The following is a 16,111-nucleotide window of genomic DNA, read 5'->3' on the forward strand; positions in this document are numbered from 1 at the left end:
TCCGTTCAAATGATTCTCCAACGAAAGCGAGAGATAGACGATAATTTTGACGGAATCAGTCGTACGGGTCGTAACTGTGTTAACGTTTTCGAGGTTGCATGATTAGACAACACATTCCGACCGTCACTTTCATGATCTGGTAAGCGGTGCTTTGATTGGTCAGATGAAAGGTCGTTCTGACGTGACCCGTAACGCGATTAGCTTCACCGTTGTTTTGCCTTTTACGCCAAATAAGATCTGGACCCGTGAAGATCCGGGGTAGAATATGTCTTCAGCAACAATGCTTGCCATAAAAGGCGAGTGTGCTTGTCGTAAGATGCGACTAATGGGATCGGGTGGTCAGGCTCGCTGACTTGGTTGATGCATGTCATTGTATCCCAATTGCGTGGATCGATGCTCATAATGTCAATCACTGGATTGTCCAGACTCGATTATATACAGACCGCCCTCATATAGCTGAAATATTGCTGAGTGCGGCGTTAAACATCAAACAGACAGACAATGAGATTTATTTTGTCGGATAATCGAGACTACATTTAATAAACAGAAATATGTTGTCATCTTGTCGATTCCGTGGCCAAAAAAGTCTTGTTCATGACATTGATGTTGTCTTGCAGTGGACGGTGGGTGGACAAACTGGACAGTTACGTCAGTCAGTAGATGCACTCAGTCTTGTGGGGGAGGTCAACGGCAAGTCGTGTCTCAAAGGTCATGCACTGACCCGGAACCTGCTTTCGGTGGTGAACCATGCGAAGGCGACCAGTCGGAGACCGTCACGGAAGCATGCAACGGCCATGAATGTGCAGGTGAGGGAGTGAGTGAGTGTTGTTTACCGCCGCATATTATTTCAGCATTCCAGCTTTATAATGTCGACTTGGAAACAACCGAGTCTCAATTGTTGTGTAATGGGAACATCACTAAAGTCTCTTGATTCCGGAAGTAGAATCAACGAGTCCCAAAGAGTGAGTGAGTGAGTGAGTTGGGTTTAACGCCGCTTTTAACAATATATCGCGGCGCCTTAGACGACGTGGCCACCCCTGCCCCCGACTAAAGTCTGTTGTTTCCGGAAGTAGAATTAACGAGTCCCAAAGAGGAAGTTTGTATCAGCCACAGCATGGTTTAAGTCGGAGAAATATATATAAATTCGTTGATTCTTCTCCCTGAACAGATTCGCGGTTTTTTTTCGTCTTAAACCATGTGATGAATCTTATCTCTATAATTTTGTATTATGACCTTCAGTTTTCATGATCAGAAAAAAAGCCAATGAATCAACAGCAATAGCGTGACGTCATCTTTATGGTTTGAATTTTGAGCAACGAATGAATGGGTATTGGTTGACGCCGCTTTTAGCAATATTCCAGCAATATCGGCGGGGACATCAGAAATGGCCTTCACACATTGTACCCATGTTGGGAATCGAGCCCGGGTCTTCGAAGACCTATTGGTTAAAGCTCGTTCGTCACGCCGAAGGCCCAGGTTCGATTCAACACATGGGTACAATATGTGAGGCCCATTTCTGGTGTGATATTGTTTCTGGTGTGTATGTGTTTGTGTTGTGTGGTGTGTGCATGTACGTGCGTGCGTGGGTGTGAGTTAGTGCGCGTGCGTGCGTACGTGCGTGCGTTTATACATGCATGCTTGCACAAAAGACGTATGCTGTTCTTCAGCCGATCCTGTTGCCGGTGGCTGGAGCTACTGGGTGTGGCGTTCAAGCACCTGCTCTAAAACATGTGGCTATGGGACCATCACGCGGACAAGGGAGAGAACTTGTGACAACCCAGAACCTGCCCACGGCGGAGCCACCTGTCCAGGAAGTGACACTTCCGATTACACTTACAAGTGCAATTCATTCACATGCCCAGGTGAGCTTTGTTTGTTTGTTTGTTTGTTGTGTAATGCCACACTCGGCAATATTCCAGCTATACGACGGCGATCCTTTAACAATCGAGTCTGGGCCAGATAACTCACTGATTGATATCATGAACATCGATCCACCCATTGAGGATCGATGACATGCTTCAGCCATGTCAGCGAGCCTGACCACCCCGATCCCGTTAGTCGCCTCTAAGTCAGTTTTGATTTTTCAGTTTTTAACAATAGTTCCACTTTGCTGTTACCACTAAGATAAAGTGATACAGAAATATTCTGATGCCACTGCTTATAATATAAAACCTTCAGTCTCTGGTTAAATGAAAATAAAAATAACTGTGGATCTCCAATATCTTGGGAAATCCATACATATGTAAATACATATAACACGTCCCATTTTAATTCTGGAAACCCAAAATGTTTAAAAACTTAATATTTACACTATGTCGCCCATGGGCCTGCCAATGGGCGAAGTTTGGCCCATGGGCGAGAATGTATTCCTTTACTTAAAACTCATGTTTTTGTTTCGCAAATACATTAAATGTATTCATTCAAGTATCATGACACAAAATATAACTCATTTTAACTTAATTCAACTATTTTATAGCGATATTAAAATATTTCGCCGATGGGCGAGAAAAAGGTTTGGCCCATGGGCGAGAATATGTTCCTTTACTCAAAACTCATGTTTTTGTTTCGCAAATTATACATTAAATGTATTTATTCAAGTATCATGACACAAAATGTAACAAAATTAAACTCATTTTAACTTAATTCAACGATTTTATAGCGATATTGAAATATTTCGCCAATGGGCGAGAAAATGGTTTGGCCCATGGGCGAGAATATTTTCCTTTACTCAAAACTTATGTTTTTGTTTCGCAAATACATGCGGGTGTTCTTACCATTTTCATGGCACATAATGTAACTCAATTTTTCTTAATTCAGCTATTTTATAGCGTTATTGAAATATTTAGACCATGGGCGAGAATATTTCCCTTTGCTCAAAACTCATGTTTTTGTTTCGCAAATTATACATTAAATGTATTTATTCAAGTATCATGACACAAAATGTAACAAAATTAAACTCATTTTAACTTAACTCAACGATTTTATAGCGATATTGAAATATTTCGCCCATGGGCGATAAAAGGGTTGGCCCATGGGCGAGAATATTTTCCTTTACTCAAAACTTATGTTTTTGTTTTGCAAATACATGCGGGTGTTCTAACCATTTTCATGGCACATAATGTAGCTCAATTTTACTTAATTCAGCTATTTTATAGCGTTATTGAAATATTTAGCCCATGGGCGAGAAAAGGTTTGGCCCATGGGCGAGAATATTTCCCTTTGCTCAAAACTCATGTTTTTGTTTCGCAAATTATACATTAAATGTATTTATTCAAGTATCATGACACAAAATGTAACAAAATTAAACTCATTTTAACTTAATTCAACGATTTTATAGCGATATTGAAATATTTCGCCCATGGGCGATAAAAGGGTTGGCCCATGGGCGAGAATATTTTCCTTTACTCAAAACTTATGTTTTTGTTTCGCAAATACATGCGGGTGTTCTTACCATTTTCATGGCACATAATGTAACTCAATTTTACTTAATTCAGCTATTTTATAGCGTTATTGAAATATTTAGCCCATGGGCGAGAAAAGGTTTGGCCCATGGGCGAGAATATTTCCCTTTGCTCAAAACTCATGTTTTTGTTTCGCAAATTATACATTAAATGTATTCATTCAAGTATCATGACACAAAATATAACTCATTTTAACTTAATTCAACTATTTTATAGCGATGATGAAATATTTCGCCCATGGGCGAGAAAAAGGTTTGGCCCATGGGCGAGAATATGTTCCTTTACTCAAAACTCATGTTTTTGTTTCGCAAATTATACATTAAATGTATTTATTCAAGTATCATGACACAAAATGTAAAAAAAATAAACTCATTTTAACTTAATTCAACGATTTTATAGCGATATTGAAATATTTCGCCCATGTGCGAGAAAAAGGTTTGGCCCATGGGCGAGAATATTTTCCTTTACTCAAAACTTATGTTTTTGTTTCGCAAATACATGCGGGTGTTCTTACCATTTTAATGGCACATAATGTAACTCAATTTTACTTAATTCAGCTATTTTATAGCGTTATTGAAATATTTAGCCCATGGGCGAGAAAAGGTTTGGCCCATGGGCGAGAATATTTCCCTTTGCTCAAAACTCATGTTTTAGTGTCGCATATACATAAAGGTGTTCTTAGAAGTTTCATATCACATAATTTAACAAATTTTAACTTAATTCAACTATTTTATGGCGTTATTGATATTTTTCTCTCTGGACGAAAAAGATTGGCCCATGGGCGAGAATATTTACCTTTGCTCAACAGTTTTAGTTTCGCAAATACATAAAGGTGTGTCTACAAGCATGACACATGATTCAACTATTTTACGGCATTATTGAAATATTTCGCCCATGTTTTCGTCAGTCCCTTTAAAGCATCAACTAACCGTGTGCAAAGTATATTGTAGCGTGTTAAATATACTTTATATTATATCATTACATTACTATTTCAAAAGGGCATTTGATTGGATGTTTCCTTTATAGAAGTTCTACAAATTTCACCTGTTTTACATTTTGTAGCGAACCCGGCCTTACCTCTCAAAACGTTTTGACAGTTTATCATACGAATCCATGTGCGTGTACTCCAATTCATTGGAGTTATTTTCCACAACATTAAAGTTTAGTTAGTTTCTATTTCATTTATCATTTTATGCCCCGTTGATACATCACACTGGGCAATTACGTGACACTAGGTATGCAATATACAGGTACGCGTGCGCGTTTTTTAATGAAAAAAACTATTCGTCTTTTATTGCATAACGTTTGGCTGAATATCTTACATTCTAACGAATCTCGAAATAATTATTTAATTACATGCGGTGGCGAACTGACCAGTGGAGAATTATGTTTCAATGCGATTGAGGAAAACGTGAGTGAATATTGTGACACTAAAGCACCTTTTAACTGCATTGCCACTTGGGGTATGAAAATGGTAACAGTTCAGAAAAAAAACAACAGCCTTCTTATGATAATCCCATTTTCTCATTAGGACGTTGTATCTAATTACAGTCTCGGCGTTATTTACAAGTGATTCTACAATACCTGCTGTCGGTCAATTACGATCTACCACACCACGCGTGAATAAACAGTTATGCAGGTGTTGCTGTGGGCAAACACCTAGCCTGAAAATGTTTATTTTTTTGTGGATACATGTTTTACAAATGTTCGTTGATATGTGGATATATTAAGCACAAAGACAAACAAATTTTTTATGAAAGATGAATTAGTGCCTTGATATATTCATCAAGATGTGTATCATCGTTTAATGGGGTAGGTATGAAATATACAGGTACGCGTGCGCGTATTTTAATGAAAAAAACTATTCGTCTTTTATTGCATAACGTTTGGCTGAATATCTTACATTCTAACGAAATCTCGAAATAATTATTTAATTACATGCGGTGGCGAACTGACCAGTGGGAATTTTGTTTCAATGCGATTGAGGAAAACGTGAGTGAATATTGTGACACAATCGACTTTAAACCGCACAGATGTATCTTCAAATGTGTAACATCTATAGATTAGTATTATATCTACCTATTTTGTGGATACATGTTTTACAAATGTTCGTTGATATGTGGATATATTAAGCACAAAGACAAACAAATGTTTATGAAAGATGAATTAGTGCCTTGATATATTCATCAAGATGTGTATCATCGTTTAATGGGGTCATTCAATAAACGTATGTTTGGAGGAGATACAAAGGAGCCGCCAAATATACACAGTGTCGTCCGGTAAACTACCACCCCACCCTGTCCATTAGAGTTATGTAATCGGTACACAAATATATTTGGTGCGATGACAGTGTGGAAGGAGTTTGAATTACGTCCGCCACTGGCCACAGAAATCCTCAAAGGATAGTAACAATCAACAAGGTCAATGCCGTACTAATTACCTAGTGACGCACGTAACAACGACTGCCAATAGGGAAAATGGTGAAAACAAATTGAAATAGATTTTAATAAAACATTATTGCACTAAATAACTTGCAAAAGCGGTGCCCAAAATTGTTTGACCGTGTTATGTGTGTTGTAGACTGACGAATAGCATGTAATTGTCATGCTGTACGCATGGTTCCATATACAAATTCAGATATACAACCGGTATGAAACTGAGAACTGAGATGCCAAGTACAACCTGCATTCACACATGGAAGCAATATACTTGTTTGTATGCCCTCTCCTCTGAAAAATGTATCACTAAAGTATTTGCATTGTAATAAATATAGTAATGATAAAACTTGGTAATTTGGTAGGTCTCCGACAGATATGATTTTCAGTTTTTTTACACCATTGATTGATACGGATTACGTACATGTAGTCTAGTCACTGTCTCTAATGTATCTGCTTGTTAAAAATTTCAAATGTCCTGTTATAGCACTGTTCCTAAAATAAGGCAGTTTCTTTTATCGGGTATAAGTAGTTGATTCGTCTTGTCAAGCAGTCATGTTTACTTGATCGAATGATTTCCACAAAAAATTCCGGCAGAGAGTTTTGTATTTTATTATATACATGTATTGTTAATTGTAGAAGATGCTTACATTATCTCAGAACGCAAATCTGATAACATTCAAACATGTAATTAGTACACAGTTAATTGTTACATATAATTTCCTGCATATTCCGTTTTGAACAAAAAGCCTTCATGTATACTGTAACCGGTCTCCACTGTTAAAAGGGTATTAGTGCAGTCGGTCATGGTAAATGGAGAGACAATAATAAGGTGATTAATTATAGTCTGTTGCAGAATATGCGGTATAAGTGTAGTCATTTATATATATACACATTACACATATACAGATGAAATACACGATATGATACAGTGCAAGAACAAATTAAGATACGGTTACTATTAAAAATAATTTTTCGATTATGGATTTAATTAGCACGTTTAAATTTTCAGGCCAACACGGTTGAGATACAGCATCGGCATACTCAACTGGAGTTGTGTTCTGCCGGTCGTAAGTTCTTTGTTTGACTGAGCACACTTGTGTCGGTGTTGCGATATTTTCTTCTCTTTGTTGGCAGCCTGCCACCGGCCTGAATTTTGAGAAAGGTCTCAGCATGGGACTGTTAATTTCTTCTTAATGATGTCTACAAGCTTACAAACTTGTAGATGTGAGGGCGGTTAGGACCAAAAAAATTTCAACTTAGAGTGTTAGTGGTCCTGGAACCCATAGTGTCAAACAGGTTCTGCACAATACGTCCATCAGATTCTACCGTTCAGCAACATTGTCACTGAATTTCAGAATGATATAATAATCAAGGATTTCGAAGGTGAACGAGGGGAAAGGCAGACGCACGTGGATTTGCTCTCAGGTTATTATTGTCTGGAGTTCACATTTTTGGGCATTTCATATACTAATTGAACAGAGTTCACCTGCACATGTCCACTTTAGTTATACAGACTGTAATCAAAAAATGCAATGAGCCGTAGCTCTTAATCCCTTATAACAACGGTAACAACAACCAGGGTGAGGACACAGTAAGGTTAAACCGTGTCCAAAAGACAATCTCAGGTGGCTAACGCCATATCTCCCATCAAGTCAGCTCTGTTTTAAGCGCATAATTATGTTTTTACATACTGAAATAAAAGGAATTAAAAAAAATCATATTTAACAAACCTACACATTACCAAATACAAAACTTTATAACCCTTTCTAGACTTCGTTCCAATTAACCTGGATCATTCAACTCGCTCGCGAAGGTCGTATACGACTTTTAAGTGAATACGTCTACATTGTACAAGTAACTTTTAACTGTATCATATATACTCATGATAAGCAATTATTTTCGTTCCTACTTCGAATGAGCACATTATGGGGCTAAATCTGCAAAAGGACAGACAAAATATTTCTTTGTACAATGCAAACGATACAAACGTAGCGGCTGATAATAGAGACAATGATTTATTAATCTGCAATATATCATTTGTTCTGGTTCAATCTATTGTACATATTGAAGTGATTGTAAAGTTTCAAGGAGAACTAAAATGTTGTGGTATTATGAATGTATTTAGAATATGAATAGCGAAAAACAGTCACCATATCGGATGTACATGTATTACTTGTCTTCCAACACCACGCTTATGCCGAGGCCCATGGTCATAAAACTAATCGGTCCCATAAAAGGAGCAAATAGTTTAGCAGATACCACTTGCTATGGTTCACTCCCAATTGACACACGACCTAATCATCAGTCAGACCACTCAAGTGTGACCAGTGTACATGCCTGGTTTTACCGAGCTGCCCAATACTGTCATACTGTCGGCAGAGTAAGCGGCTCCAACTCGTTGAGTGATACAGATTAACCAGATTATGATTGTGTTTGTAAGTTGCGTTTAATCTGTGTCGGGTTGCAGTTGTTTTATTAGGCAAGACCAGGGGTAGTTTTTTCAATTAAACCTTTTAGCCGTTGAGTCTGTTTTGCATTCATTTCATTAAATACATTGTTAGGTAGAATGATTACACGTTATATTGATTAAACATCTCCTTAACCTGAGTATAATCTCACATATACCCTAAGTACCATACTATATTACTTTGCGGAGACACTGAGTATAATTTTTGAGTTGGCATTGTATGCTGTCTGAATGACTTTACACAAATCCCTGCGTCAATGGACCCGTGAAGATCTTCAACAACCCATTCTTGGCGTAAAAGGGCGACAGCGCTTGTCGTAAGAGGCGACTACCGGGATCGGGTGGTCAGGCTCGCTGACTTGGTTGATGCATGTCATCGTATCCCAATTTCGTGTATCGATGCACATGATGTCAATCACTGGATTGTCTGGTCCAGACTCGATTATTTACAGACCGCCGTCATACAGCTGAAATATTGCTAAGTGCGGCGTTATACAACTAACAAACAAACAAAACAATCACAACAATCACTATGACGAGGTATGCATATCTTGCAATCAACCTGAATCCAGTTACTGGAATGTCAAACCCGGGCTTGGTTAAAACAAGAATTGCAGTTAGATCACCTATATACTGTAGATCTCCTGTATTCAAGAGATGCAATAGCGAGGCAGAACAATGTCAATTTATGAGGGACAGACAGCTACTCGAACATATATAAACATAGCAGCCAAAGATAAAAATGAAATCATATCATGTACGAAAATAGAAATCATATTAACACAAAAAGAGAAAGTGTATGAGTACTAAAACTGGCAATAGATATGCGTACCCTACGTACACACATGAGTCCCATTCGACTGTCTACAACACATGAATAACTGTCAAACAAGTTTGGGTACCCCTTCTGTTCAGGCAACTTATTTAGTTTAATAATTTTGTATGAAAATCCTTTTCAATTTGTTTGCACCGTTTTCACTATTCCATGCATGTTTATGCTGCTACATCTTATTGCTCATGTTTCCACGTATTGTAAAACACTTCAGTGTTTCTCCTTCTTAATCTAACGTTATAACATTTCAGGTCATTACCATCATCTAATACACAAGAGATGATACCAAGACATATTTTATTCGGTTTTATGGTCCATGCGGTCTTACAATTGATTTAATTAGTCTTTAAATCTTATGTCTAGTACATATTTTCACAAACAGGGCTGTTAAATGATATAAGGAAGGTAACATCCAGTTGAGGACTGAATACGACGTACTTTAGTCTGTTAACGACGTTTCTACAATTAATATTTTGAATAAGCCGTTAATACGCCAGTTGTGACAGGGATGATGGTATGGTAGCTGTAGCAGACTGATTGACAGCCGTTGTTACGTGAGTCACTAGGTTATTAGTACGGCATTGGCCTTGTTGATTGTTACTCTACTTTGAGGATTTCTGTGGCCAGTGGCGGACGTAATTCAAACTCCTTCCACACTGACATCGCACCAAATATATTTGTGTACCGATTACATAACTCTTACTGACAGGGTAGGGTGGTAGTTCACCGAAACGGACGACACTGTGTAAATTGAGCGGCTCCTTTAATATCGCCTCACAACATACTTTTAATGAATGTCCCATTAAACGATGATACACATCAGGATCGCGGAGAAAATACAAGATTCGTTCTCGTTGAATATATATATCAAGGCACCAATTCATCTTTCATAAACTTTTTGTGCCTTTGTGCTTAATATTTCCACATATCAACGAAAATATGTAATACATGTATCCACAAATAATATACATGTACAGGGCATTGCCTAAACGTCGGGCCGGGCCAAGACGGGCCAAAGTGTTACTGGCTAATTACTTCATTATCGGCGATCATACCTTCATATAATTGATGCAATATAAACACATGACATGAATGAACAATCACCAAACAAAAAAGTGCACCATAATTAAGTAATTCGGAGTCAATCGCTTGAAAACCAGAAAGTGGAGCTGTGTGTAAGCGTCGCTGATCTAGCTAACCTGTAAAAGAGCAATCGTTAACCGAAATAAGATTTAAAACGTATCAAATACTTCTAGCTATCGTGATACAAATTTCCATCTGTCGGCATAGCGTTTATATTTATAGGAACGTACTAAATCTCAATAAATACCACTTTATAATGTCACTGTTCGTTGTATTTAAAGCATACACGTTGGTTAAGGAGACCTCTTCTCCCTATACTCTCAACAGTCACACAAGTGTTCGGTCCGACTTGGCCCGGGCTGTCAAAATCAACTTAAACCTCACAGATGTATCATCAAATGAATTCACATCTATAGATTAGTATTATATCTACCTAAATACCACATTATAGTGTCTCAGATCGCGGTATTTAAAGAAAACAAGGTGCTCAAAGTGAGCCCTTTTCCCTCTACATTCTCAACATAGTCTCTATCAGAAGTGTTTGGCTTGTGTTGGGTCCGACTTGGCCCGGGCGGTCAAAAACAATTTTAAACACACAGATGTATCTTCAAATGTGTTTACATCTATAGATTAATATTATATCTACCTATATACCACTTTATAATGTCACAGATCGCAGTATTTATAGAAAACAAGGGGCTCAAAGTGAAGCATTTTTATTGTATTTTCTTAAGAAAATCTATGTCAGAAGTGTTCAGTCCGACTTGGCCCTGGCTGTCAAAATCAACTTAAACCTCACAGATGTATCATCAAATGGATTCACATCTATAGATTAGTACTATATCTACCTAAATACCACATTATAGTGTCTCAGATCGCGGTATTTAAAGAAAAAAGGGGCTCAAAGTGAAGCCCATTCCCCTCTATATTCTCAACATAGTCTCTATCAGCAGTGTTTGGCTTGTGTTGGGTCCGACTTGGCGCGAACGGTCAAAAACAATTTTAAACACACAGATGTATCTTCAAATGTGTTTACATCTATAGATTAGTATTATATCTACCTATATACCACTTTATAATGTCACAGATCGCAGTATTTATAGAAAACAAGGGGCTCAAAGTGAAGCCCTTTTCCCTCCACACTCTCACTCTCAACATAGTCTCTATCAGAACTGATTGTGTTGGGTCCAACTTGGCCCGGACTGTCAAAATCAACTTCAAACACACAGATGTATCTTCAAATGTCTTGACATCTATAGACTAGTATTATATCTACGTATATACCACTTTATAATGTCACAGTACATCGTATTTAAAGAAAACAAGGGTCTCAAAGTGAAGCATTTTACTGTATTTTCTGAAGAAAATCTATGTCAGAAGAGTTTGTTCCGACTTGGCCCTGGCTGTCAAAATCAACTTAAACCTCACAGATGTATCATCAAATGAATTCACATCTATAGATTAGTATTATATCTACCTAAATACCACATTATAGTGTCTCAGATCGCGGTATTTAAAGAAAACAAGGGGCTCAAAGTGAAGCCCTTTTCCCTCTACATTCTCAACATAGTCTCTATCAGAAGTGTTTGGTTTGTGTTGGGTCCGACTTAGCCCGGACTGTCAAAATCAACTTTAAACACACAGATGTATCTTCAAATGTGTTTACATCTATAGATTAGTATTATATCTACCTATATACCACTTTATAATGTCACAGATCGCAGTATTTATAGAAAACAAGGGGCTCAAAGTGAAGCCCTTTTCCCTCCACACTCTCACTCTCAACATAGTCTCTATCAGAACTGATTGTGTTGGGTCCAACTTAGCCCGGACTGTCAAAATCAACTTCAAACACACAGATGTCTCTTCAAATGTCTTGACATCTATAGACTAGTATTATATCTACGTATATACCACTTTATAATGTCACAGTACATCGTATTTAAAAAAAACAAGGGTCTCAAAGTGAAGCATTTTACTGTATTTTCTTAAGAAAATCTATGTCAGAAGAGTTTGTTCCGACTTGGCCCTGGCTGTCAAAATCAACTTAAACCTCACAGATGTATCATTAAATGAATCCACATCTATAGATTAGTATTATATCTACCTAAATACCACATTATAGTGTCTCAGATCGCGGTATTTAAAGAAAACAAGGGGCTCAAAGTGAAGCCCTTTTCCCTCTACATTCTCAACATAGTCTCTATCAGAAGTGTTTGGTTTGTGTTGGGTCCGACTTGGCCCGGGCGGTCAAAATCAACTTTAAACACACAGATGTATCTTCAAATGTGTTTACATCTATAGATTAGTGTTATATCTACCTATATACCACTTTATAATGTCACAGTGTATGGCATTTAAAGAAAACTGGGAGGTTAAAGTCAAGCTCTTTTACTGTATTTTCTTAAGAAATATTATCAAATAAGAATATGTGATTGATCACTTACAGACTTTAACGATTTTACAAAAGGAACGACATTTCACTTCTGACATGCTTGATTCTATTGCAGTCATTACATTTCCCCAAGACTCTGCACCAGTTTGATATAACGATTGTTACAACAGTGGAATTGCTATAAACGCATTGACGTGCGAAAGGGACGCGGTAACTAAAGAATTAAAACATTAACATAAATACAAAGGTTTTTTGGATTTTTTTAGATTTTGGATATTGCGAACTCGCCTTGTGTTATATGGCATAACGTGTTTAGTCAAAACACACACAGCCTCTGTTCCTTTTGGGACTTAAATCTAAATCCTGAGAACCTGTTGTGTTTACCTTGACACACTTTTTCTCTTGAATGAGTAAGATACACATTTGAAATGGAACTCGAATCTGCGGCGTGCTTAGCGATCACTATTACTGTAAGGCCACAATAGCACCCGAATAGGCCTCTGAAAAGCAACGCCACTGATAACGTTACTGATTGTTGTTTGAGACAACCAAACCGGAAATGACAACGTGACAGCAGAGATCACATCAGCAATAGGTATGGGTTTCATATGATTTATTTTGTAAAAATGCACTGAAGTGTAGCGTAATTCACTGTGGTTTGAATTCCAATATCTTCCAGATGAATAAATTATATCGCCAACTTGAACAAGGAGATATTATGTTGTGACAACGATAGTCTGCCGTCTGTTTATGTTTGTCACTGTGAAAAGCCATGAACACAACGACGGAAATTATCATGAATAATTTGTTGCACGTAATTCTACTGCTTTACTGTCCAGATCATATTACACTGCATCATGAATAACACACCCCAAGTCAAATTAATGACACTTTGCATAATTGACACGATCGTTGAGTTTTGCCATAGTTGACGGTTGGTGTGAAATTTGATTCCATCATCTCCAGGACACGATGCTTGCCCATTGCCCATTGTCTTGCGAACTAAATTACGGTGGCCCAGTCGTCTAAGGCGCCGCGATTCGCTGTGCAGAGTTGAAGATACAAGCCAAACACTTCTGATAGAGACTATGTTGAGTATGTAGAGGGGGAGGGCTTCACCTTGAGCACCTTGTTTTCTTTAAATACCGCGATCTGAGACACTATAATTTGGTATTTAGGTAGATTTAATACTAATCTATAGATGTAAACCCATTTGAAGATACATCTGTGTGTTTAAAGTCGATTTTGACAGCCCGGGCCGAGTCGGACCCAACACAAGCCAAACACTTCTGATCGAGACTAAGTTGAGAATGTAGAGGGGAAAGGGCTTCACTTTGAGCCCCTTGTTTTCTTTAAATACGATGTACCGTGACATTATAAAGTGGTATATAGGTAGATATAATACTTAGCTATAGATGTGAATCCATTTGATGATACATCTGTGAGGTTTAAGTTGATTTTGACATTTTGTATTAAGAAAATACAGTAAAAGTGCTTGACTTTAACGGCTCAGATTTCCTCTAAATGCGATACACTGGGACATTATAAAGTAGTGTATAGGTAGGTACAATACTAATCTATAGATGTAAACACGTTTGAAGATACATCTGTGTGTTTCAAGTCGATTTGGACCGCCCGGGCCAAGTCGGACCCAACACAAGCCAAACGTTTGGGTTTCCAGAATTAAAATGGGACGTGTTATATAGATTTCTCACATCTGAAACCCAATTGTTTCGACCATTATCATCAAGTACCTTTAACATTTTTAACACTGATATGGGTATCTATCAGGCGCCATTCTAAGTAACTTACATTGCATAGACTACGACAATCTAGAGGAAAACATAAGACCTAAATATTTATAGTAAGTGACAAGTATTTCGATGTTGTTCACATGATCTGTTTATTGAAACTGGACGTTACACGGTTATTAAAAGAGAAGAACGCATTTGTCAATTGTGCGCCCTGACTGACATTGAAGATGAATATCACTTCCTTTTTATATGCCCACTTTATGCAACATTAAGGGATATATACCTGAATATTACTAAGTCAATCCCAATTTCTTTAAATTCACATCTCTGTTAAACAACTCGAAGTACTGACTTTTACAAAATTTATCTATGTACATTTACCATGCAATGGGACACAGGAAAAATATTATGTTATAGTACTGCGCTGAACGTACACATTATAAATGTACTATAGGCCTGTGGCCTCCTCAGTATTGAAATAAAGAAATCGTAAGACTACGAACAAAGTAGACGAACCAAGAAACCCATTTTTCATGTTTTGCAACAATACCACCATCTCAAACACAACAGCATTGGCTTTGTTAAGATTTACGTCAAGACTCCATTTCGAACAATACCTCTAGATCTGTAACACAACTGTTTTTGCAAGCTATCTAAAGAATAAGAAAATATCACATCATCAGCAAAAAGGAATGAACATCATGGCCATTATTTCTTGTCTTACACATATCCCATGTTGGTAACTATTTTGCAACTCAATAGCATGTTCATTAAAATTTTATGAAGACACGATGATTTATATACACCTTGGCGACCGAACATTCATTCCCCTCCCGCATGGGACACGAATGACCAAGCGAACCGTGTTTCCGACAATTAAATGAATTGAATATTGAGACAGACAGAACAAGGAGATGTTAATGTTGATTTGATGAGTGCCCTTAAGCTAGTATTCACCAGACCAGAAGTAGAGGGTTGGCCTGTCTTAACTCGTCTTCTCCGTGGTTAAGTGGATAGAGCTTCTACTCGGAAGGTTTCCACCCATTAGTCACGGGTTGAACAAGCAAAGGATATGATTGATGGTTCCAATATACCTTATACCTTTTGTGTAAAGTGGAATGATCCAATATGAGTGAGTGAGTGAGTTGGGTTTAACGCCGCTGTTAACAGTATTCCAGTTATATCACGGCGTGTCAGCTTTATGTGGGAGGAAAGCCCGAAGTGATGCAGGTTTCAGACGTTTACCACTTCGGTGAAACCCACGAGCACGGGTATGGTGCTGACAAACCTAGAAACATAATCGGGGCGAACCGGGATTCGAACCCACAATCATAGGTTTCTGGCGGGCCCAAGGGACGCAACTCTGCACAGCGAATCGCGGCGCCTTAAACGACTGGGCCGCTCGTGCCCCCTGATCCAATATGACTATGACAAAACGCATTATAGCTAAAATGGATAGAATTATCATTAAACGTCCGCATGTTATCAGAAATCGGCGGGCCACTGTAACTTGATAATGCCCTTATATTGCTTAACTACGGGCCATTATCACGCCCGTTGTTAGGTGACGTCATAGGGTAGGGGTAGTGACGTCATCTGGTTTGTTCTATGACGTTTCCAGATTTTTAAAAGTGGGTCAGTGACATTCGTGTTGATTGCAGTAAATGTTTCTAAACCGATA

General features: G+C 38.0%; 1 protein-coding gene across 2 annotated transcripts in view; it reads left to right on the forward strand.

The window, feature by feature from the left end:
• Positions 1 to 16,111, forward strand: part of LOC124124141 (A disintegrin and metalloproteinase with thrombospondin motifs adt-1-like) — a 105,351-nt gene that overhangs the window by 30,784 nt on the left and 58,456 nt on the right. For both annotated transcript variants that reach the window (XM_048388708.1, XM_048388709.1), the window contains exons 8-9: positions 618 to 806; positions 1,668 to 1,862. In XM_048388708.1, coding sequence (XP_048244665.1) covers positions 618 to 806; positions 1,668 to 1,862 — 384 coding nt within the window. The remainder of the gene's footprint in view (positions 1 to 617; positions 807 to 1,667; positions 1,863 to 16,111) is intronic.

The sequence above is a fragment of the Haliotis rufescens genome, unplaced genomic scaffold (assembly GCF_023055435.1).
Source record: "Haliotis rufescens isolate VD_foot unplaced genomic scaffold, xgHalRufe1.0.p SCAF_77, whole genome shotgun sequence".
NCBI lineage: Eukaryota > Metazoa > Mollusca > Gastropoda > Lepetellida > Haliotidae > Haliotis > Haliotis rufescens.